Source organism: Microchirus variegatus (assembly GCF_963457635.1).
Source record: "Microchirus variegatus genome assembly, chromosome: 3".
Classification (NCBI taxonomy): Eukaryota; Metazoa; Chordata; class Actinopteri; order Pleuronectiformes; family Soleidae; genus Microchirus; species Microchirus variegatus.
The window spans coordinates 29,458,109-29,482,785 of record NC_139804.1 but is presented as its reverse complement, the minus strand read 5'-3'; the positions used below and the strand labels follow the sequence as shown (position 1 = coordinate 29,482,785).

Here is a 24,677-nt window from a genome sequence, read left to right as displayed (position 1 = left end):
AGACATTAATGCATGTGTGGTTCACCTTTGCTCGTCAAATTACAGTCGGGTTAAAAGCAACAGCTTATCTAAATTCATGAATTACTCACAGCAAAAAGATTATTAAACGAGCTCCGGATCATTTATCTGTAGACTTAGTGATTATGTAATTACTTCAGGTTCATAAACTTTCCCTAAGCACTTCAAACATCCTGCTTTTAAGGCACCTGCACCCACTTGCTGGGTGGAAACGGGTCCATCCTGGCAGTGAAGCTATTTTGGGGCTAATGACCACTCTGTCTTTCAGGAAACAAACCAAGTAATGGACGTCTACGCCTTACGACCCATTATTTTCCATCTCGTGGTCCTGGAGGACTCTTTGCAACATTTTCTGCCTGATCCTGTTTCACTGGATGATCATTACACGAGGAATGAGGGGAGAAGACATTACTGGACTTTCAGAGACGACTGTTTACAGCAGCGAACCAGGAAACAGGGACGGATGGAAAATCTAAATTGATCTTATATAGGTCTGCTATGAAAGATTATCACTTGGAGGCAACAGAAGTGAGCTGTAAACACATCATCACATCATCCATAATAAGGGCCCAAGCACTGACTTTTCATACTAGCCTGTATGTCTCTTTGTCATCTTCTTTTAATGGGCAATTGTCCACGATGATAACCTGCAAACTCACCATATTGGCAACAGGAAGCACCTTCAGTAACAAACATTGTTTAATTTACTTAAGCTTAAGCTTTCAGGGCGTGGTTTACATTTGCTTTACTCTTGGGCTGCAACGATTACTCGAGTAAATCCATTACAAAAATTCCTTGAGGCAAAAACTCTGCCTCGAGTATCCATTTAATCTTGCTTGTTTTGCGGCCTGTTCAGAGCAGTGATCATTGTTCCACGCGGACCGTTTTAGCAGACGCACAACGCACATCCGGATTTCAGCCCGTTAAAGGCCGAAAATGTCCAAAGTGTGGGGCCATTTCACGCTTAAACAAGAAGCCAACACGGTACAGTGTAACCACTGCAAACTACAACTGACGTACCACAACAGCACGTCCTCAATGATTCAGCATCTGAGCCGAAAGCATCGTAAATGTAAACATTGAGTGTTAGCTGATTTAATGTTGCTTACTCGGGCTGCAGCTATTATTATTATATATTCTTTATAATCGATCGTTCTACCAATTATTCCTCGATTTAAATATATATATATACATACACATATATATATATATACATACACATATATATATACATATATATACATACATACATACACGTATACATATATATAGATACATACACATACATATATATACATATACATATACACGTATATATACATACACATACATATACACGTATATATACATACACATACATATACACGTATATATACATACACATACATATACACGTATATATACATACACATACATATACACGTATATATACATACACATACATATACACGTATATATACATACACATACATATACACGTATATATACATACACATACATATACACGTATATATACATACACATACATATACACGTATATATACATACACATACATATACACGTATATATACATACACATACATATACACGTATATATACATACACATACATATACACGTATATATACATACACATATACGTATATATACATACACATATATACACGTATATATACATACACATATATAAAAAAAAAAAAAATATATATATTTTTTTTTAAATAATTAGTAAAAATTATTTTGCATTCTTCATTGATCGTCCAATAGTGTAAAGGGCCACTTCACCCAAAATGTGTACAGTTTTTTTTACAGGTATGGGAATCAGGATCGGTCAAAATCACTGGATCGGACAAATAAAAATGTAAAATCAGGTGCAGTCCAAAAAACTGTAAACTGTAACTAAAAATCATGAAAAGCATTTTTGCTGAGTCATGTTTGGGATTGAAAAAACTTCTGAACCTTCTTTCCCCACGTTTGAAAGGATATTCAATTCAACTGCAACTGACACCAAGAATGTCAATTACGGCAGTTTTAAAGCAGACAACAGATCAAATCACGTATAAAACATTAATTGGCAGCGCAACAGTGAATTCTAATCAATTCTGATCTGTCCTGTTTACACGACGACCTACCGTATCTTCTTGGCTCTACAGTATATGCAGCATTTTAAAGGGAAAACCCCCTCTGATATCAGTCAGGACATTACTGAAGCAAGTCTTTTTAGATGAGAGGCAGGTTGACATGCAGGTTAGGCCAAAGTACAAACAAAACAAAAGTGCAACAGTTTACCAAAGGTGTGAGGAAAACCAGCTGCTGTTTCTGCTTTGATCCGGAGGCGTTCAATCACTGAGGTGATACTCAATCACAATACGTCGACTGAAAATATTTCTTATATATATATATATATATATATATATATAAAAAAGAAAAACTCATTTCACCTCATACATCAGGAAAAATGTTTCACTACAGCTCTACAGAATCTTTACAAGGATTTTTCCATCATCCGATTATTGTAACTCAATCTGAGGTTAGTTCTGAGACACACTCCAGGCTATTGTTGTTGTGCAAGGTAAGAAAAATCTATAACACACATTACAGCTAATGACCAATGAGGTGAATTAGAGTTGATTGGATTTTTGGCCACAGCATTTATTTCTCACAGACGCACAATCACCATTTTTTTTAAAGCTCAGAATCAAATATACATGTTTTGGCCCCGGGCCGTCTGACCACACTGACCCCAGCCCCAGAGCTGATGACATGTGCTTGGTGAGTCACAGTGCGCCTGAAGAGTAGCTGTTTCGACACAAACAAAAAGGGGATTTCACTGCTATACGTTACGGCATTCGTGTGAAGGTGGTTTTGTGCCAGCCGAGATGTAAAGAAGTGGTGGGTGAAAGCGAGGCGTTTTTTTCTTCTTCCACGTCAGTTAAAAGACACAAACTCAAGCTTCCAGAATGGTGTTGGTCGTGAAATGACTTGAACTCTGCATCTGAATCATCTACATATGATGTTCATTTAGGAAGCATTGAAAAAGAAAAGCTGCACATAGATGTTTTCTGCCTCAGTGGAAAACACTGAATGTTAATGAGCGTCAACAACGTGAGGCAGTGACTTCAGTCTGTTTGTCATTAGGCGAAGTTCCATCAGGGGAATTACTGAAGCCTGCCCAGTATTGAATCTCACTTGAAGATGTGCTTCAGGCTGTGGTGAGTTCCCCTGCAGCTGTTAGACTTTTTACCACCACTTTTCTAAATGTCCTTCAGCAGTTTGCACTCTGACAGTTATTCATGTCAAGTATTTGGAAGGAAAAGTGACAACTGCACAAAACAAACACGCACGCACACACACACACACACGCACGCGTATGTACACACACTTTTGTTCAAACACACAGTTGTTAAAACATACATGGTACAATAAGAATGAAGAATGTAGGGCAAACAGAGTGTGACATGTGTGTGGGAGTTTCAAGGAGTTTCTCTCCTTCTGACAGTGGAAAAAAACAAACAAACTGCTGACCAAAAAGAAAACCCATTCTCACTAGCAACACCAAAGAGGAAGTGGAAGCAACTGAAAGAGTGAAAAACAGACAGAGAGAGAGAAGCATGAACTTGAAGTGCAATAAAAATAGTTTGACACTATTGCAACAGACAGGTTCCTCACAATTGACGCCCCGTGTGAAGAATTCAACGGAAGATTTTTGTTCGAAAGACTTCAGTGCTTGTTCCCTGGTTTCCTCCCAAAGTCCAAAATACATGCATGATTTTGGGGATTAGGGCAAATTGAACACTCTAAATTGACCGTAGGTATGAATTGTCTTTGGACTGTGAAGGCCACATTATACTTCTCCGACTGCGTAATGCGTTATCCGTCTGCGTCACCACGTAGACCACTCGAGCCTTTATACTTCTGCGTCGTGGTGACGGATAGGCGCTGCAATTTCGCGCCCGATCAGTAGGGGTCGCTGCGAAAGGTTGTTGCGCTTTTCGCTACGGTGAGCAATGGCTTCCGAGAGAGAAAGACTGTTGTTGAAACAGTGGCCGTTTCTCACTTTTCTGTGTGACGGAACGCAGTTTTAAGATAATTTGAGGCGAGAAATTGGCCATTTAGAGTCTAAACATGTGCTGTGTGTGTTAAGATATGACGTATTTATAGTTTGGCAGCGACGAAGTCGGCGGGGATCAGCTCCGCCCTCTGTAGCGCTCGGTGCTCACTGTGAGCCGGCACAGAGCAGCTTAGCTCGGCCTGTCCTGAGGACCAATCGCAGCTCTTGCCGTCGCCGTTGTCCCTTGACGTAAAGTGCTCTGCGTAGGCTACGCAGAGCACTTTACGCAGGAGTATAAATTGGGCTTGACACTCATGTGTGGAGGATAAAGTGGTAGAAGATGAGTGAGCGACTTCGCTGCCAATATTGGTCTGTCATGTTTTTCATCTGGAAAAATTATGTCAATAAATGAAGTCTGAAGTCTATATTATTTATGACTTGTGTTGAATTTTTTGCCAACTTTTAGTTCACAGGCTTATGCACGCAGCATCATTTCAATTGGAAACAACAAACTTGCATGTACCATTTTCACTGGGAGTGAACGACATCCGTTTGAAATCGCCCTGCTGCTCTCAGCCCTCGGTCCTATTTTTGTAGGTTTAGCCATCGTTTTCAATCGGTTTTGACAACGACCTCATTACAAAGTTCTGGGGATGTAGTTAAAGACTTTGTGGGGATTGCAGATTTTTCCAAAGCAATAAAACCAAATTAAAGCACTGTATGCCAACACAAACTAATCCCCGAGCGTGGATGTGTGTTTTGGTAGCACCTTCCTTGGTTTAAAAATAGTCATAGTTTTGTGTCATCGACGTAGTGCTGCTGGAAGTAAATGCTCACACCGTGAATCCTCACAGTTCATGTGGTGCTATTTAACTTTACTGCCAACAACACCAATAAAGTCTGCTCAAATTACATACGAGAAAATTACATGAAGTTTGTCTCCTCGGGCGACTCCCGTGTGTAATTTCATCACTCAAACAAATAAACATATCAGTTACTTCTCACTGCGACTCGCTGTCATTGGTGCTGCATCTGAAATTATGCCCGTCAATTTCACTCTTATCACTGATTTATAATTCAACCACATGGGAATTCAATGGCCATATAAGCATAGTCTAAAGTTTCTTCTTATTCTTTAATGAATCAAATATCTGCCATTTGAATCAGCACAATATGATTATGTCCTGCTAATTCTCTGCTCTTTTCAGATCCCTGGAAATAATCAACCAGGTATTCAAGCGAAGTAAAGTGGAAACACTGCGGCAGGAAAAACCTATTAGCACTTTAGCCGAACATTAGACGTGGAAAACAATTATCCTGACGTCTTGATGGTCACTGCCAGCCAGTAGTTTAAGATTTCCCAGACGGACTCTGACATCACCCGTTATGAACAGAACCCACCGTCTGCCCGTACGTGTTTTCGTTTTGTTTTGCGGATAGAAAAAAAGGGACATGGTTATAGGGTGTTTATTAAACCAGTACCAATCCATTAGTTTGACAGTGATATCACCGTGCTGTTTGTGGATTAACGAAGGGATGATGCAGCCGTGACTCGGTTAGATATATGAGAAAACACTCACAAAAACAGCACCGTAGCCTATTACAACTAAGTGCTTAACCCTAACCTAAACATAATTCTCACCCTAAAACCAGGTCTTAAGGCCAATTCCAATTCCCATCTTAACCCTCAAACTCAACCCTTAATCTTAACTGGCCCTCAAAACCAAGTGTTGAGGGTTGTTTTGTCACTTAGAAATGGGACACCCATCTTCAGACTGCGGGGGGCAGAATAACGCGAAAGCTGCGTCCAGTCTGTCAACTCCAAAAAAGAAGAGGAAGAACACATTTACTTCATGATTATTTATTACGATCCGTTTGTCAGTCAAGTTATTAGGTTGTCAGTTATTTATAAGATGATAATCGTACAAATACCACAACCACGGACATATTCAGCTGACAGTTACCACACACCACGGCTTATTGAAAAGTAAACGATAGCAAACGATTGCTTGTCCACACCGGCCGGCTATTGACAAATATCGTAAAATAAAAATAAATGTTATGCAACAATGACGTCAGTAATCCATAATATGGGCCTAAACTAAGATAAGACAATGGTTTTCATAATTTTTATATCTCTATTAACAAAGAAAATTTCGCTGCTTTCAGCGCCATCTTTGTTATGTCAAAACACGCAATGCATTCTGGGTAGCCCTTGCTCCAAAGGGTGGTCTCGGAAAATCTCAATATTGAGGGCGATACAGCCCTTAAACTCGACCCTCAACTTAATTTTTTCTGAGAATCGGGACAGCACTTGCACTAGAGGGAGCGCGCATTTTTGAGATTGAGAGGTTAAGATTGAGGGTTAAGCAAGGAATTGGAATTCACCCTTAATGGAAAAAGCCCTTTAACCTCGTGGGGATTGGACAGAATGTCCCCACAAGGTCAAAAACTTTTACATGTCAATGTGAACTGACCTTAACTATTACCACTTAATGCCTAACCCTAACCATAACCAAACCACAAGTCACATCTTAGCCCTAAACCAGTTCCTCAGAGGTGAGGTTCAGCCTCCTTAGGACCAGGTTTTGATCTCCATGAGGACGGCTGGTCCTCATAAGGTCAGTACCCCCACACACACGCACACAAAAATACATTTCCTCTTCATTCCGTTATGTAAAAGTTGCCAAATGTTCTTTTCACAACACACTGCTGCCTCTTTTTGTGACTTTGGTCCGTCATTCAGATTCACCCAAGTGACACAAACAAGGCAGCAGGAGACTCCTTTGTCCCTGCAGGACAAAATGGATGGATATGGATTTACGTTAGGGTTGGGTATATTTCATAATTGAACCGATACGGTACCAGTATTTCGGTACTTTCAAAAAGTTTTTTATTAAGAAGATTTAAAAGTGCATTATGTAATACATCTAAAGCAACTGGACATAAAATCCTCCTAATGTGTCACAGAGACTAAGGAATAATGTTCATATAACAAACTGAACTCACCAACAACAACAGTACAGCCAAAATATTCTCATTAAAAAAAATCTTTTGCAGACTGCAAATCATGTTTATGTTTTGAAATCATGTTTTGGCATGTGGCGCCACCTACCACCATCTACCAATCATTGAAGTTACGTCCGAGCTACAATGGCGGAGAAAACCTAAAACCTAAATGACCTCTGTGTTTTGAATTTGAGTGTAGTAACCGTTTCTGGCCACATTCTTACATATGGCGCCTTTAAAAACAGTAAATAAATAAACATAAATATATGTTAGTTAGAAATAAATATAGAACATTTAGGATCAGTTAATGGACCATTAAGACCTCTCTCTTCCACAATCAAAGCTTTTTCTTTTTTGTCCTTTGTGTCTTGTCACAAACAAGTGTTTACACAATCAGTTGTGGACTGTGAGCTAACGGGTCGAAAGTTAGCCACACGGCTAATGGTAGCCACAGACGGCAGGCTAACGACAAGCAAACACATTTTGAGGAGTCACGAGTCAGAGACTGACCCCGTTCGACTAGAACGCGACATGTCAAGGTTGCGCTATGTGGGGGAAAAATTAGCTACCAACGCTAGCAGTGCTAGAAGTAGCACTCACATTCGTAGCTCACATTATGCGTAGCTCTCAGATTCTCGCACTCTTGCGTGCTCTCCCATATTTCAAGTACCAAAATTTGGCACCGATTCATTAAAAGTGAACCAATACTCGGTAGTAAAGATGTGAATCGGTATCAAGTACAAAAAGTACTGGCTTTCGGTACCCAACCCTATTCACTGTTGACTTTGGTGTTGGAGAGAGAGCGGCTATCTAAAAAAAAAAAAAGGCTGTCTAGCGTTGCGATAAAGTAGAAAATATATTCTTAAGATATAGAACACGTATAAAGGCATGAATATTATTAGGAAAGCTATTTTTATTTTTTTTACAGGAAGTGGCTAAAATCCTTTTTCGTGTCCACTGGCAGCCATGTTTTTTCCCTGCGTCTCTTCCCAAAAACGGTGACGTGCTACCGCCATGTACGGCAAAATGTACCGCGTCTGTCAGTAACTCATAAAACAAAAACCACGAGTTATCACTTTAAAGCCTTTCAGTGCTTTATCACTCACAAATAAACAAAAGGCAGCATTTGTCACCGTCATTGAGCAAAACCAAAAACGACTGAACTGTTGCTCCACATGTAACATGATCGCGTCTCGGACGAGGACGTTTGAGGACAACGATGCAGTCTCTGGCAGCAGATATGAGGGGGACACTTTTTCCCATCACATATTTTCTTGCCCTGTGCACCAGTAAACATCACATCAATGTGTGTTTGCTGGGTCACAACATCCTGAACCACAGCATTTGCGCTGGCAGCCTGGATACAATTATGATGTTGGAACTGTTTAGTCCCAGTTGTCTGCAAACTCTGGCCGAGAAGCTCTTCGGCGGCGGAACTTCATTTGACCCAAAGAAAAAGAACATTCTGGAAAGGATCACAAAGAGGATTTAATATGTTCTATGTTCCCAAAAGTAAGGAAAAACAAAAGATGAAAACAAAAAAACTCAACGTTGATCGGTTGTTAAAACACAAAACTGACTCACACATTGTCACGTTATATGAGTGGAACCACTTTTTGATTCCTTTGTTGACTACCACCAGGCCATAGCAGAGCATGTGCATGTGGGCGGATTATTCGTCTTCCTGCTGATGTTCTCTTCTCGTGATGAGATGAACAACCAAACCCTGCAATAATCTCATATCATCTAAATGATTCAGATGTCACTTGTCAGTGGCGGTGAATGATTTGTCCTCCTGATATTGGACTGGGTGTCAGCTGTTTCCTTTTTTCACACGCCTCCCAGCACGACAACATACGATAACCACACTCTGCTTCACTAGGTGTTTGTTTGAAGTGAGGGTGTTGTATTTCACTAATGCGTCACTGCAAAGATTTATTAGGTTATAAGTCCCCTGAGAGCGGTGGTGGTGAGATGGAGTACCAAACAAGGATCCTAGATTTGTTCTCTGAATAGCTACATTTTATCAAAATAATCAACTATCAATTCATCACCAGATTATGTTTTCAGATCGCCAGGTCAGTTGTGTAACTGACAAATTGGCTAGATTATTGTTGGAGAGATCACCACTAGCATCACTAGCCATTCTTACATGGACATAAGTAATCAGAATAAAAGCCTGACAGGAATACAAATATGCAATGTAAACATGCTAATCTGAAAACTCTGATACAGCTACAGATTTTGGAAAGACATTCGATCCAATCGCAACGTCCTGGTTTGGCTCGATCCTGTGTTTGACGCACGTAAACGTGACGCATTTCGGTTTTGTTACTCCTGTATTTTCATTCAAAAAAGTATCAATGAACGGACACGAAAGTCACAGACGCAGATGAGGAGGAAAATTAGACGGAAGCTTCTTCTTGCGGAGAATTGCACATGAACGCTTGATGCATGTGTTCACAAATGTGCACATGTAAACATAACAGTAGCTACTGCTAAACTTTCACACAATCATAACTCGCACAAGGGGGCACCAAATGCTAATCGTCACGTATTATTAGGCCATTTAATTTAAAACTATTTTGACTTGAACGAATACAGCCCAGCTCTTCAGAGTCTCTGGGGAATTCTACAGGGAACATTAGAGATTCATTACATTTGTGGTCAGACTTCATCATTTCTTGCCCCTCCCGACTTTATTCCCTCTTTTTTTTTTATCTCAATCTCAAAATCACTATAGTTAAAATGACAAACATCACCAGTGGCAGAATAGATCAGCTAATTGATATGAATGAGGACCCTTCAGTCTCATTTCAGACAAAAAATACAACACTGTTGGCTTTAGTGTTGTTGTTGGCGACATCAATTCACACTTCCTCTCATTATTAAGCATTAGTAAGGAGTGAGTTCTGTTGCCTGATTTATAAAATCAGCAAGTGCACAAGCATCGAAAGGACAGTTCCATGTTTAATTGGATGTAACAATTGGCCTGCAACAATTACTAAATTTAACGTCAACTATTTTGATAATCGATGAATATATTAGTGTTTTTTTTTTCAATTATTAAAACAAACTTTTTAATTTTTCCAGCTTCCTAAATGTGAATATTATGTTTTTTTATTTTTATTTTTTTATTTTGCTCCACTTGACAAAAAAATTGTTAAAACTGAATCATTTTGGATTGTGGACAAAATAAGACATACAAGAATATCATCACTTCCAGGTTCGGGAAAGACAGATGAACATTTTTCAACATTTTCTAGCATTTTATGGACCAAACAATTACTCTATTAATCAAGAAAATAATTGATAGATTAAGAAACTAATCATTAGTTGCGGCCCTAATTGGATGTTGATATAATGTATGACTTATTTAAGTCTACAGTAAGGAAAATGCACTCGGTTCAGATTATTACTGTTTTTAAACCTCATGCTCATAGATTAATTACAAAATCTCCTCAACAACCAAACATGTGTCACACTGTATTGCTTCCTTTAGTTTCTATGTGCATAATAGATAAAGACTCGGGGAATACATTTGTTACAGTGATCTCAGAATAACCAGATGAGCATCTCGCCCTCGCTCTGTCTGTGCATGTTTGAGCTTATGTTGCCTCAACACCGATCTAACTTTGAAGTTTAGACTTGTGTCACGTTGAGAGTGATGTGGAAACGCCTGACCAAGTGAGATCGCTGATGTAACTGCACATCAGACAGAAGCTGAGGACCATGTGTTTTCTTTTTGTTTGTTTTTATAAAGAAAAAAAAGGGCTTTTAATATTTGCATAGCCCTCGACGAGGTCAACAGAGTGACAGTGGGTATAATTAATTATCATTTTTAAGTCAAGTCAACAAAGTCAGATGCCTTTGGACAATATTTATTTTAGATTTTAGTGGCTTAAAAGATTGGGAATTCGTTTTATTTGCACATTTGCGACTGATCTAAATGTAAATGCAAGAAAGTCACACATGAATCAAAGCTTTTTCTACTACTCGTTCTTAGTCTGCTCGTCTCCAAAGCTGTCTTTTACATTTCAGTAGAGTTTACCTTTTTTTTTTCTTAGTATGTACTACATTTCACACAGATCTTATCATAATAAAGCATCATAAATACAACCGTGACATACAAACGTCAACACGTCACTGCGCGTATCAAGTGACCCCCACAAGGGCTTTGAACCCTGAGGTCGAGAAACTCTACACTTGGGCGTGGAGATCAATTGACGCAATGTTATTTGAACAATGAAGTTGGTGATGGATCGAAAAAATAACCGACAACTAAAATAGTGTTTCTGTCCATAAACACGAGAAAGATGTTTTCCATACGTCTCGATGGCTACTGAGAATTCACCAAGTCACCTCTCGGCTAAATAGTAGTATTTTGTATTATATTTCAACACATGCTGCTCATGCTGACATGGTTGCTACATTTAGGGGATGAAGCTCCAGATTTATCAACTTTGCAACTGAATAGGGCAAATCCTTCAACATGACCCCATGATCTGAATATCCTGCCACAATCACCACCCAAGAAAACACTGGTTGTGTTCGCCACATGGTGATGGGCGACAGACATTTGACTGTTAATCAGATGCACAATGCAGTAGGAATTGTTTATGAAGGAATAGAAAACATTATTCACAAGAAACTTGGCATGTCCAAGGTTTATGCCAAATGATCAAAGCCAGAGACAAAAAGGCAGTCTCTGCAGTGGAAATATCGCTAAAACCCAAATTGAAGCAAGAAAAAAATAAAATAAAGAGGGCTACATTTCTCAAATAACATTGACTGCTTGACAGCATCTGCTGACCACACGCGAGTCTGGAGGCACATATCGATCCAAGAGGATTGATTCATTGTGTACTAATAGCACTTCATATCCTGAAAGGAACAACAGTTCTACAACTAATGCTACTGGCCAAGATGATAAAATTTTTATTAGTTCGTCAATGAAAATAAATTGTAGGTCGTGGGCTGGAAAAGTACTGGATGAGTCAATTCTACGGGGAAGTGTAGGACAGTACGATGCCACAGTGACTGCAATTATCTGCTACTCCAAGCTCACACACATGCACGTCTGTCAGGAACAAACACCGGTTAATATTGACCGGGAACTAAAAAGACGAATAAGAGGAAATCATTATTGACCAATCTTAAAAGAGACAGGCCTTTTGCCTCTTCTCTGTCACTAGTGAATATGTTTTTTGTATACTAGTGCAGTGCCTGTAGGAAGTATGTATTCCTTTAGTGGGAGCTGAAGAAGATTTTTCAGTTACGGTAATGCATGATAAGGAACGTAAAGGCTAAAATAATACAAACACTGTGCAACATAATTATGCACAACACAAATGTGCAAAATATTGTTTTGAAGAAAGTCAGCTCACTGTCACAGTGCATCAGGGCAAAGGGACTATTATGAGGATAAATTTCAAGTCATTCCGAGATACTTTTTGTTTTTGAGAAGAAAGTCAGCTCATTATCTCAGTGCACCATGGAAAATGGATCATTTCCTGAATTTCAAAAAATCATTAAAATTATTCCTTAAGAGGTTTGCAAATATTTTTGATAGATCCATGTTCAGGGCGATGCAGACTATTATGATGGTAAATTTCAAGTCATTCCGAGATACTTTTTGTTTTTGAGAAGAAAGTCAGCTCATTATCTCAGTGCATCATGGAAAATCGATAATTTCCTGAACTTTAAAAATTCATTAAAATTATTCCTTAAGAGGTTTGCAAATATTTTCGAAGGATCCTTGTTCAGGGCGATGTCGACTATTATGATGGTACATTTCAAGTCATTCTGAGATACTTTTTATTTTTTGAAAAGAAAGCCAGCTTACTTTCTCCTCAGTGCATCAGGGCAAATGGATCATTTCCTGAATTTTAAAAATTAATTAAAATTATTCCTTAAGAGGTTTGCAAATATTTTCGAAGGATCCTTGTTCAGGGCGATGCAGACTATTATGATGGTAAATTTCAAGTCATTCCGAGATACTTTTTTTTTTTGAGAAAAAAGCCAGCTTACTATCTCAGCGCATCAGGGCAAATGGATCATTTCCTGAGCTTTAAAAATTCATTAAAATTATTCTTTTAGATTTTGCAAAAGTTTTCGAAAGGATCCTTGTTCAGGGCGATGCCGACTATTATGATGGTAAATTTCAAGTCATTCCGAGATACTTTTTGTTTTTGAGAGGAAAGTCAGCTCATTATCTCATTAGCTCATTGTTAGTGCATCATGGAAAATGTATCATTTCCTGAATTTCAAAAATTCATTAAAATTATTCCTTAAGAGGTTTGCAAATATATTTGCCAACACCAAAAATGCTATTAAATGTTACTTTAAAAGCTATCATGTAAAAGACTGAAACCATCATACATACTCACATCTACTTGATTAATTAACAATTATGACACAATTAAGAGCCAGGATTGAGATTATTATATATATCGTGCTCTCCTACACCACAGCCGTACTGTAATGGTTCACATGAACATGTAACCACGCAAACAGGAAATTGCTCACTGCTGTAGTGCCAGTGTGCATTTGAACATTTATTTTCCCCAGCACAGAGTGACTTTGTAGTTCAGGGGGGTAAAGTTGCAGTCATGCAATATGAGCAAACAAACAAGCGGTGACTGCCTATTTTCACTTCTGAAACTAAAACATGAAAGTCAATACTGTAAGAGCTGATTTTTCTTGTCAGCATGGAACAGTTGAAGGTCATATAATGACATGAGGGTTTAAAAGAAAAGCACCAACTTATTTCAGCTTGAAATGTATGTTGAGAAGTATCCACCAGTTAGCACATTTTTGCATCTTTCAGCACATTGTTCATTTGTTTCACTCTCAGCCTTATTTTGAGTTGCAAGAAAGCTGGGAGACAGCACAACATGATGGTGAAGGTAGAAGGGCAGTAGCTACTATAAGAAGCCATTAGGAGCTGGTGGAGACCAAATGCAATCTCCAAAGGATGCACTTAAAATCACCTTGTGGTCAGACAGTGAATGCTGATGTTGATGGATGCCTCAAAAGGAAACGCTCCAGGGAAATGTTCCATATCAATTTTTTAAAGGTAGTGATGTAATTTTTTTTAGCGTTGTATAATTAATAATTGTGTTGTGTGTTAGTCTGCATGAAAGTAGGACTAATGCTTGTCCATCCATCCATTATCTACCGCTTTATCCTCCACCAGAGGGTCGCGGGGGGTGCTGTGCCTATCTCAGCAGACATTGGGCGATAGGCTGGGTACACCCTGGACAGTTCGCCAGTCCATCACAGGGCCACATATAGAGACAAACAACCATTCACTCACACACTTACACCTATGGTCAATTTAGAGTGACCAATTCACCTAATCCCCATATCGCATGTTTTTAGACTGTGGGAGGAAGCCGGAGAACCCGGAGGAAACCCACGCACACACGGGGAGAACATGCAAACTCCTTGCAGAAAGGCCCTTGTTCCCAAGATTTTCCAAACTGGGCTCGAACCCAGGAATCCGGGTCTTCTTGGGCCACTACACCAACCGTGGGCCCGACTAATGCTTGTGCTAGTCAAATTACTACCGCATGTATAGCTTCAGTCCGGCCAGAGTTCGACTCAAGTTAGCCTGGTGCTCTGCACATCGGGGTGTCATGATACTTGCATATATGAACAAGGCTCTCGCAGAGGAGGACAAGATACAGTATAACCGTAAATGATCTGTCACATTGTATATTCGGTCAGTGCACCAGCAGCTAAACAGGTGCTGGTGTGTGGCCAGCTGACGTGTCTCTCTTCCTGCTTTTCAAAATTCCAGCCCAGCTATTTCCGGAAAGAGGTCAACCAACGATTCAGAGATGTTCTACGGTCGGTGTTTAGTGACAAATTATCCAATGAACACATTTTGAATCCCTCAGGGCTTAACTAATAAAAGACACTGTAAACATCCATCTTCTTCTGCTTTATCCTCCACATGAGGGCCATGGGGGAGCACTGGTGCCAATCTCAGCTGACATAGGGTCAAAGGTGGGGGTCACACTCTGGACAGATCGCGTTCACTCTCACACTCACACCTACGGTCAATTTAGAGTGTCCAATTTGCCTAATCCCCAAATCTGCACACACACACATGGGGAGAACATGCAAACTACCCGTGCAGAAAGGCCCTTGTGTAACCGTGCGGTCAGTCTACTGCAAATACACTCATTTTGTTTAATTCGTCATCACAGCCATCACCGTGCCGGACATTCTCTCGAACTCAGAACACAGATGAATAAAGCAACATCAATGAAACATGGAAAAAAGATAAGCTGGATGGAAGCAATTTCTCCCCGGGGACCAATGAAGTTGTTCTGATTCAGATTCTGCCAGTGCTTAGATACAGCGACAGACGGTACAAGACATGAGTTCAAATAAACTGCGTAATCGAGCAACAAACAAAGCTTGACCCAGGAGTAAAATGTCTCGTTTATATGCCAATTTGTCTAGACTTAACCCCAAGTAGCTTCTGGAGGCCGTGTGCTTTAAATTTCCTAGAACAAGATCATACAGTACAATAATTGACCCGTCTTAGACATGAGTACTTTACTATCATACAATGTCACAGCCACTTTATCATCATCTGTTTTTATATGTTTATTCATGTACTGTATACTGTATGTTTAAGAGTATACAGTACACTACCATTCAAAAGTTTGGGGTCACTTAGAAATGTACTTATTTTTGAAGGAAAAGCACTTGAATGAAATGAATATGTATGTAATACACATAGGTGTATAGGTGTATAGAGGCCCATTTCCAGTGTTCTAATGGTACATTGTGTTAGCTAATCGCATTAGAAGGCTATTGGATGATTTGAAAACCCTTGTGCAATGATGTTAGCACATCTGAAAAAAGTTTTGCTGGTTCTTTGACGAAAGGGCAAAATTATTATTTTGAATAAAAATCATTATTTCTAATCTTGTCAATGTCTTGACTATACTTTCTATTCATTTTGCAACTCTTTTGATGAATAAAAGTGTGAGTATAGGTGACTCCAAACATTTGAACGGTAGTGTACGTGCGTACATGTCCATATTCCCTGAATGTATTCTCATTTTTTATCCCTTATAACATCAACCTGCTCAGGAACTACAGGCGGAAATTAGCCTCAGGCTATAACCTGGCATATTTACATTTTAGTGTTGTCCCTTTCCTTAAAGGTGAATGTAATAAATCTAAAGCAACTGGCCATAAAATCCTCCTAATATGTCACAGGAATAATGTTCATATAACAAACTGAACTCACCAACAACAGTACAGACAAAATATTTGCATTAAAAAAATATTTTTCAGACTGCAAATCATGTTTATGTTTTGAAATCATGTTTTGGCATGTGGCGCCACCTACCGCCGTCTACCAATCATTGCAGTCAGTAGAGTCTCAGCTGCCGAGCAACCACGGGTTGCCAGTTACGTCAGAAAACGAAACCTAAAAGATCTCGGTATTTTCAAATTTGAATGTAGAAACAGTTTTTGGCCACATTCTTACATATGGCACCTTTAATTAAATAAATAAATAAATAAATAAAAAGGTGCGTGAATATGAGAAACCTGTAGTGTTAACTGCTTTGAGGTGGTCATTAAAACTACAAAAGGATGCTACATGAATTTAGCCTTGAGGGTAATTTTTCTGTCCACTCTACCCTTAAAAGCAGTAAAAATGACACGTAAATCCAAACTGGTTTAAAAATAAAAGAGGATATAAATAGCAGGATGAGCAGCCTATGCCTTTGTGACTCCCGTAATAAGAGTTCATGTGTGCACATACGCGAATGTGTGCCTTGTTTGTGTTGAGCGCAGGATAAAGTGTCTTTCTACTAAAGGAAGGGAATCCTCATTGTTCGGCCCACAAAGCCAGCTGCTGATTGCAGAGCATCATCTTTCATGACAGAAACCTGGACCAGGCTAATAACGCCCGTCTATCTCCCGGCAACACCTGGAGCACAATGACGGCGTGGAAAACAAAGCCGGCTCGCTCGTCTCGTCACACCGCGGCGGGTTCTGACATCTGCAACGGCACTGTTCCACATGATGCAACACCTGGCTGCAAAAAGACCATGTACCCCCACAGCCCATAGGAGTCAACCATTACTTCCAAATACATTCCTCTGACATCACCTCTGAGTGCGGATTTGGGGAATTACCCTCCAGGAAACACACTGAATCCAGTCGGCTCTGTGGAGCGTCAATGAACACAATTCTATCTGATTATCTTCACTGGAATTCAAGGAATGCACTTTGACTGGAAGGATTTAAAGGGTCCTGGGTGTTTGGGACTCTATAGTCAGTGTAAACGTAAGGTTTAAGTCCAGCTGAGAAATAAACAACGTCCCTTTTTTAAAAGCTGGATGTCATTTGGAACTTGTCTTCATTTGGCTTCAATTAATTGCTATTCAATTAAGTTGTGACTCTTGAAATGGATAGATTTGCTTCCAGTTTTTATTATAAATCATTTCTTTCAAACTTCATCCCATGTGTTTTAGTTTCTCTGTGCTCTGCTCCTGTCAAGACGGCCTAGATTGATGAGGTGTTGCGATGAGGCTCGATGAATAAATGAAATATAATCGCCTGTTGTTTTCAAGCTTCTTCTGCCAAAGGTTTTTAGTAATGGTTTGGCTTTTGCTCATTTCCGAATCATAGGAACAGTACATGTGCCAGTGGACAAACTTTTCTTTTTTTTTACATTGCAATTTCTTATTGGCGAGAGCTGTAGTGACGGGAAAGATATTAATCCACTTAGCTCTGTGGAAACAACGATCTATCCGAGTCCACTATTTATCAACACGGGGGTAAGCAGAAGAGCTTGGGCTTTATTGACCAATAACAACCCATAATAACCTTTCAGGATAATGTAAATCAATTGATCCGAGAGAGAACGGATCTTGTGTTCTTCACCTGCACTGAAGTTTGACCAGGAACTGTTGGTAAATTCAGAGAGACGGGGAACTCCGTCGCTGCAAAGCAAACTAAAAAGAAGGAGGAAAAGATTCAGACAATAAACGCAATACAATTTGTGTCAATTACGGGTGAAGCGTTTCAGAGAGCACCGTTTTATTAATTGTATGACTGCAGTGTTGGGTGCAGACCTGTATACAAATAGATAATAATAATTATAATAATATAATTTCAATCATAGATTTAAGTGTTCTGTTGAGTACACACAGAAGAATGTAAACAGTGAAACAATTCATGGCCAAGCCAAAGGTTTCAGGTTATTTCACTGCTACACGTGGCGGGCAACTCGCCTAGGAATATTGACTTGTGCCAGCAAAAACAGAAAAGAAGAACACGGCCTGCAAACAAACATGGACAAAAACCCAACCCAGATGATTCTCAGACGTTTCATGAGGAGGCAAACACGACTGTCAGGCTCAGACGATACATGCATTGTGTCCTCGTGGGAAATATAAACAAATTTATGTTCAGAAGAATAACAAACTACACAGGGTGCCATTATTTCTTTAAACCACATCCAACTCCCAGAGCTTTAATCTAACGTTATACTTTACTACAGTAATCACAAACTGTGCAGAGTTTAAGTACAGGGTTTTTTTCCCTGGATGCTGACACGTGTTAAAACGTTCCACAAGCATCATTTATTGAGTTTATGGATCTTTTGAGTCCAAAATGTCAATGTGTGTTGACCCAAGACATGGTAGCTGTACTAATGGACTCATGGATTTATGATGCTGCAACCAAAACTCAAGAGAGAAAAAGAAAAAGGGACTATGCAACACTTTTTGTTCATAGTTTCAACAATAAAATCATATGGCAATCGGAAAATAATTGTATTCCTTATTTATTCCAATAACTTTGATTAATGCCTTTGGAGCGGCGCTTTATCGATCCAGCTATTGACGAATCACACGTGTCTCTCAAGCAGTTTCTCTTGATGTCATGGGAAAAGCAGAGAGCGAGCGATATTGGTGATTATCACAATCAAACCGGTCTGGAAATTGTCCCCCACAGGCAACACAGTCATCAAAGAAAAGAAAGGGAGGGCTTAATATAGGTGTGCTGATTTCTCGTTTGTCAGGGAAGATAGATGGCAGATAATCGGTCTATCCCTAATTTAATGTTATAAAACAACTAAAAACAATAACATTTAATAGATAGGTTTTCACTAAAACTGATGACTTGTTATTTACTGCCCGAATATAATGCACTTCCCTGTCGCCTTATGTGTTCTCATGAGTATTTCTTGTGTCGACAGGAGGTTTCCCTGACAAACGAGAAATCAGCACACCTTTATTAAGCCCTATAAATGATCAACGATGTGTCCTTTGGGGGACAATTCCTAGACCGGTTTGATTGTGATAATCACCAATATCGCTCGCTCTCGGCTTTTCCCATGACGTCAAGAGAAACTGCTTGTGTCGTTCGTCAAAAGTTTATAAGACATGCTGCTGAACCTGGGAGCTTCCTGCACTTTTTATTAGAATTTTAAAACAAAGATGTCTATTGTCTAAGATAAAAGAACAATCTTTAACATGTTGCAAATCTGTTTTACAAAGATATGCTTAAAGGCATTTAAACGAAGTTACGCGTTGGTGTTTGTATTATTCAACATTTTGACGCAAACATTTTCACTTTTACTGCAAATGAATATCGGCTCCAAATATCAGTTATCAGCATCCTTGACTACTAATAATCTGTATCGACCCTGAAAAAACCATATCGGTCTATCTCTAGATTAAATGTCAGAAAGCGATCAAAAACATTCCATCACATGTTCTCATAAAGACAGCTGATGTCTTTTTTGTACAACAAAAACACACTTTTTTTTTTTTACCAGAGCTGTTCTCAAAATGTGAAATGACTAACAATTTCAGCTTTATCAATGCAAACAATAAGGTGATATTTCCTTTAAAAAAAGAATCTTGCACACTCTTATTTATGATGATGCCTTAAGGCCTCCTTACATAGAAAGAGAATATACACCATACAAAAAATTCTAATAGATATACAGACAAGGTTTCATATAAGCTAACCACATTTTCATGACTGCTAACCTGTTTGTTGTCGGCATGAAAACGACCTAATCAGCAACCCCTGAGGCAAAGATCACAGGCAATAATATTGTTGTGTTTCCCAATTCCGTCTCTTCTTTCCATATTAATCTGCTCTTCCAGCACCTGCATCACACACCACCCACATCTATCTAGCACATCTACCTGTGTGCAGATCCTGCTGATGAGGGCAAAGTGTAGATGGATCCCATATTTTCAGGGCTGTAAATAAATCTTTCATCTCAGAGGCATATCCAGTATCATGCTGGAGGGGCTTATATTGGCACATTATTTGACTGGGTGCAAAAACTTGAAGGGTCTAAACCAGGGGTCTCAAACTGGCGGCCCGGGGGCCACATGCGGCCCCCCAATTGATTACATGCGGCCCCCCACTTGATATCATGTTATAATGAAAACATGGCCCACGACATTTGGTCATTATTATCCCATTATTAAATGTATCATATACAACATTCAATTACATATATAAATACACTTGTTAGGGCCCGAGCCACGACTGGCAGTGGCCCCCGAAACGGCTCCTGGCACGAATTTTAATAACAGTTGTCCACACTATTGTTTATCTAATCTATTTTTGATATTAATACATTAATTTTGCATCATAAATAGTATTATTAAGTATACATGTGATATCATGATGCAATATTGTCAACAGTTGTTTTTTCCCCCACTTTTTTCCCCACTTAGGCCGGCCCCCTCTTGACCACAATAGATGCGCATTGGCCCCCAGGTCATTTGAGTTTGAGACCCCTGGTCTTAAACACTGCCACACCATCTGACCTTTGCGTTATTTTTTCCACGTACAACACAGAATGTGTGGTTTTTCACAGACGCAGTCTGCTGCGCTTCAGGCAGAGCGAGCGATGTTAATCACGAAGCCACATGTGTCTGTAGACAGGCACTCGCACACTTCACTGCCAACCATCCGCATGCACACAAAACACAGACTGACACATGAGAATGCATGAATCACGAATTGCGTAACAGCTGGCAGAATAACACGCTCCAGATTAGGCATGCGGGACGATGCTAATTGTCAGATTTTATTGAATATTGATTCATTGGGGTTGCGACATCAATGCATGACTTTAAAAAGGACGGCGGTATGTCTTATAGCAGCAAAATCAAAGCTTACTGAGTAATGTGACACATGCAAACTATTTTACCACAGAGGTAGCGGGGATCTTGCTAACACAGTCAACACAGGCTTTACGTGCTGACAAGTCTCATTCCCCCAGCAGCTCACCCTCAGCCACGTCTCTCTGAGCAAATACATCAGCAACGCACCGCAGATTAGTCAAACCTTTACCACAACACATCCAGACGCACACGCAGTGACGAGACTCTCCCGTAAACTTCATCATCGGAACACGAGCGTTACCGTGCTGGCTAATGTGTTGGCGGCAGTTTAACGTAGGACCACAGGCGGTCGGAGATCTGCCCTCAGGGAGAGGCAGGGCTGGACCTGTCCTCCTGGGTTGTCAAGTTGGGTACACTCCTCTCAAATATGGGAAGATATGTAGCTACAAAAAAAAATACAAAAGACACAACGCACACACACACACTATGTGCACGTTGACAGCGCGCTTTGTGTGGCGAAGGCTGCATTTCCAGACACACCTTTTTATTAGTGAAACTGTCAGAGCTCTTTGGCAGGCTCCAACAGGGCACACAAACACATACCACGGCTGTAAAAACATCAACGGTCACTAAGCCCGCTCAGCTTTTTATGTACATAATAATTACAGAATAAGGAGAAGTTATTTATGTTCATGTGTGGATGCACAGGTGATCAGGAAAATCGAAAAACACTAAGGAAAGCAACAGCACGGTGGAAACAATAACGCTACTGACAGTGAATAATAACAATCGACTAAACTTAACTTATACAACTAATTTCTGTTCCACCTTTAGTACAAACTTGATTAAAAGGCTGATTGGTCATAACTCATTTGCACTGCTGACCTATTCTGATTTATTTGGAATTCTACCAGTGCTGTGATTCAATAGTATTGGTAAGTGCAACCCCCCCACCCCCCTCTTTAAACCAAAATTGAATGATCCTTTTGTTTGAGAAAATAACCCATGAGTCATATATTCAAAATCAATGTACATCACAAGCCAGTGAGTCAGTCTGACAAACTGAATGGTAGAGTGGCACAAAATATGTGTAATGTATGAATGTTTTTAAATTACTCAGTTTAGCTGCTCCTGCTAATAATAAAATGAATCAATCAGGCCAAGTACAAAATACTGTTCCCATTGTTCACTGAGCTAGCTCTGTAAATACATGTAATACAATGCTGGGTCATAATGAATACAAGCGTCTCAAACCAGGGCAGAGCATAAATGTTAGGGTGCTTTCACACCTACAGCATTTGGTGCGCAAACTGTGGATCGCAGATGACACAGATAAACAGAAATTCCAATATTTATTATTTATGTAAATTGGCAAATTCCAGATTCCAGCTGTATCTCTTTGTCAAGACATTGACAAGATTAGAAATAAGGAATTTTATTCAAAATAATAATTTGCTTTCGTCAAAGAACCAGCAAAACTGTTTTCAGATGTGCTAACATTGCACAAGGGTTTTCTAATCATCCAATAGCCTTCTAACGTGATTAGCAAACACAATGTACCATTAGAACACTGGAGAGATGGTTGCTGGAAATGTGCCTCTATACACCTATGTACATATTCCATTAAAAACCAGTGTATTTCTGATTCATTTAATGTTATATTCATTGGAAAAAAATAAGGACATTTCTAAGTGACCCCAAACTTTTGAACGGTAGGTTGAAATCTTGTGTCTTCTACTCTCACCATTGCTACAATTCTTTTTCTTTCACTGAGAAAGGACTGGCTCGTGATTCCACAACTCAATAAATGACACACTCGGGTGTCAGCTCTCTCCGATTAAGTGGTCAAACAAAATGTGATGAAGAGGTGGTGACAGAGTCGAATGAAGCATCGACAAAAACAAACACAGAGGGAAGTTTTTGAAAGGTGACCCTACCGTGAGCGGCAGGGAGCAGACGACAAAGATGACGGTGATGAGCGCCAGCAGCACCAGGTGGTCCATCTCCTCTTCTCCCCGTCCGAACCAGGTCAGGCTCAACTTCTTCTTCCTCCCAGTCGAGCTGACTGAGCCGCGCCGCATCATCTGGCTGCGGTGCATCTGGCACAGGCTGACGATCACCGAGCCGTTGCATACGAACACGGCAAAGATGAGCAGTGCCGTGAGCGAGGAGTAGGACAGGGAGAAGGCCAGCATCAAGTTGGCCCGCTCGTACCCCGTCGCGTCCATGTCGATGAAGCACCACGTCCCGGGGCAATACTGTCTGAACTTGCCGTATCCCGTGTACGGCAGGAGGCAGAAGGCCAAAGAAAATAGATAAATAAAGACAAGAGTGATTTTGGCAAAGCTGCGACGGATGTGCACGGCATAAAAATAAGGGTGGCTGATTGCCAGGCAGCGCTCCACTGCCATCGCACACAAGATGAGCGTGGGCGCCAGGCCGAAGAAACTCATCGCAAAGCCCAAGAAGTCGCACAGGCTTTTGCCGCCCAGACTTATCAGCGACAAGTTGCGGGCGTAGCAGATGAACACCGGCGGGCTGAGGAGGCACGTGCCCAGCAGGTCGGTGACGGCCAGGCCGGTCACCAGGATGCAGAAGAGCGAGGACCTGGAGCGATGCTCCTTCTGGTGCACGCCGAGGATGAAGAGGGCCAGCAGGTTCCCCACCACGCCGGCCAGAAACATGACGGTGCTCACGAGTGGCTTGCCGCTTTCGTTCACGGTGAGAGTGTCATTGCATGATCCGTTCGAAATCATGCTTAGGTTCGTGTCCAAGCCACCGAGGGAGACGAGCGCCACGGCTCAGTGTGGGATCAAAGAGGAGTTCCCAGACGACAAAAGGGAATCGTGACCTCTTGACACCATCGTTTGGCAACACCTCTGGTGGGGATGTACGGTGGGAGCCATCGTGCTGTGCACATTTAAACCATGATTTTTCAGGCTTTCCTGTCGATGCAGAGAGTCTTTAAATCTTCCTGTGAAATGAATAAGAGGAAAACAACGCTGCTTATTGCTCAGGTGACATTTGAAACAATCACTGCCGAGATTTAACTGCTGCTACAACTGTGGACACAGAGGAGCGGAATGATTTGTGCTACAGTTGTTTCTGCCCTAAGCCTGATTTAAGTGTCCAACTATCTTCTTAGCTGCAACTATCGATAATCGATTAATCTGTCGATTATTTTCTAAATTTCTAAATTTCTTGAATGATTTCTTTGTTATGTGGAGCAAAGAAACGAAGAATATGTTCACATTTAAGAAGCTGAAACAATCAGAAATCCCGTTTTAATAATGAAAAAAGCTTCAAACCTATTAATCGGTTATCAAAATAGTTGACGATCGATTCATCGACTAATTGTTTCAGCTCTAATTAGATCTTTGCATGACTGTATTTTCCTTTGTTTTCCTGTTTCTCTATCATGCATGTGCGCGTGTGTTTGGTTAAAAAACAGTTGACAAATC

At 40.2% G+C, this 24,677-nt stretch overlaps 1 protein-coding gene across 1 annotated transcript in view; it reads right to left on the bottom strand.

The window, feature by feature from the left end:
* ptgir (prostaglandin I2 receptor) overlaps positions 1-23,972 on the bottom strand; it is a gene marked incomplete at both ends in the record, with an annotated part of 28,643 nt that extends 4,671 nt beyond the window's left edge. Inside the window, one exon of the mRNA XM_083886951.1 lies at positions 23,154-23,972. Coding sequence (XP_083743077.1) covers positions 23,154-23,972 — 819 coding nt within the window. The remainder of the gene's footprint in view (positions 1-23,153) is intronic.
* Between the last annotated feature and the right edge of the window lie 705 nt (positions 23,973-24,677).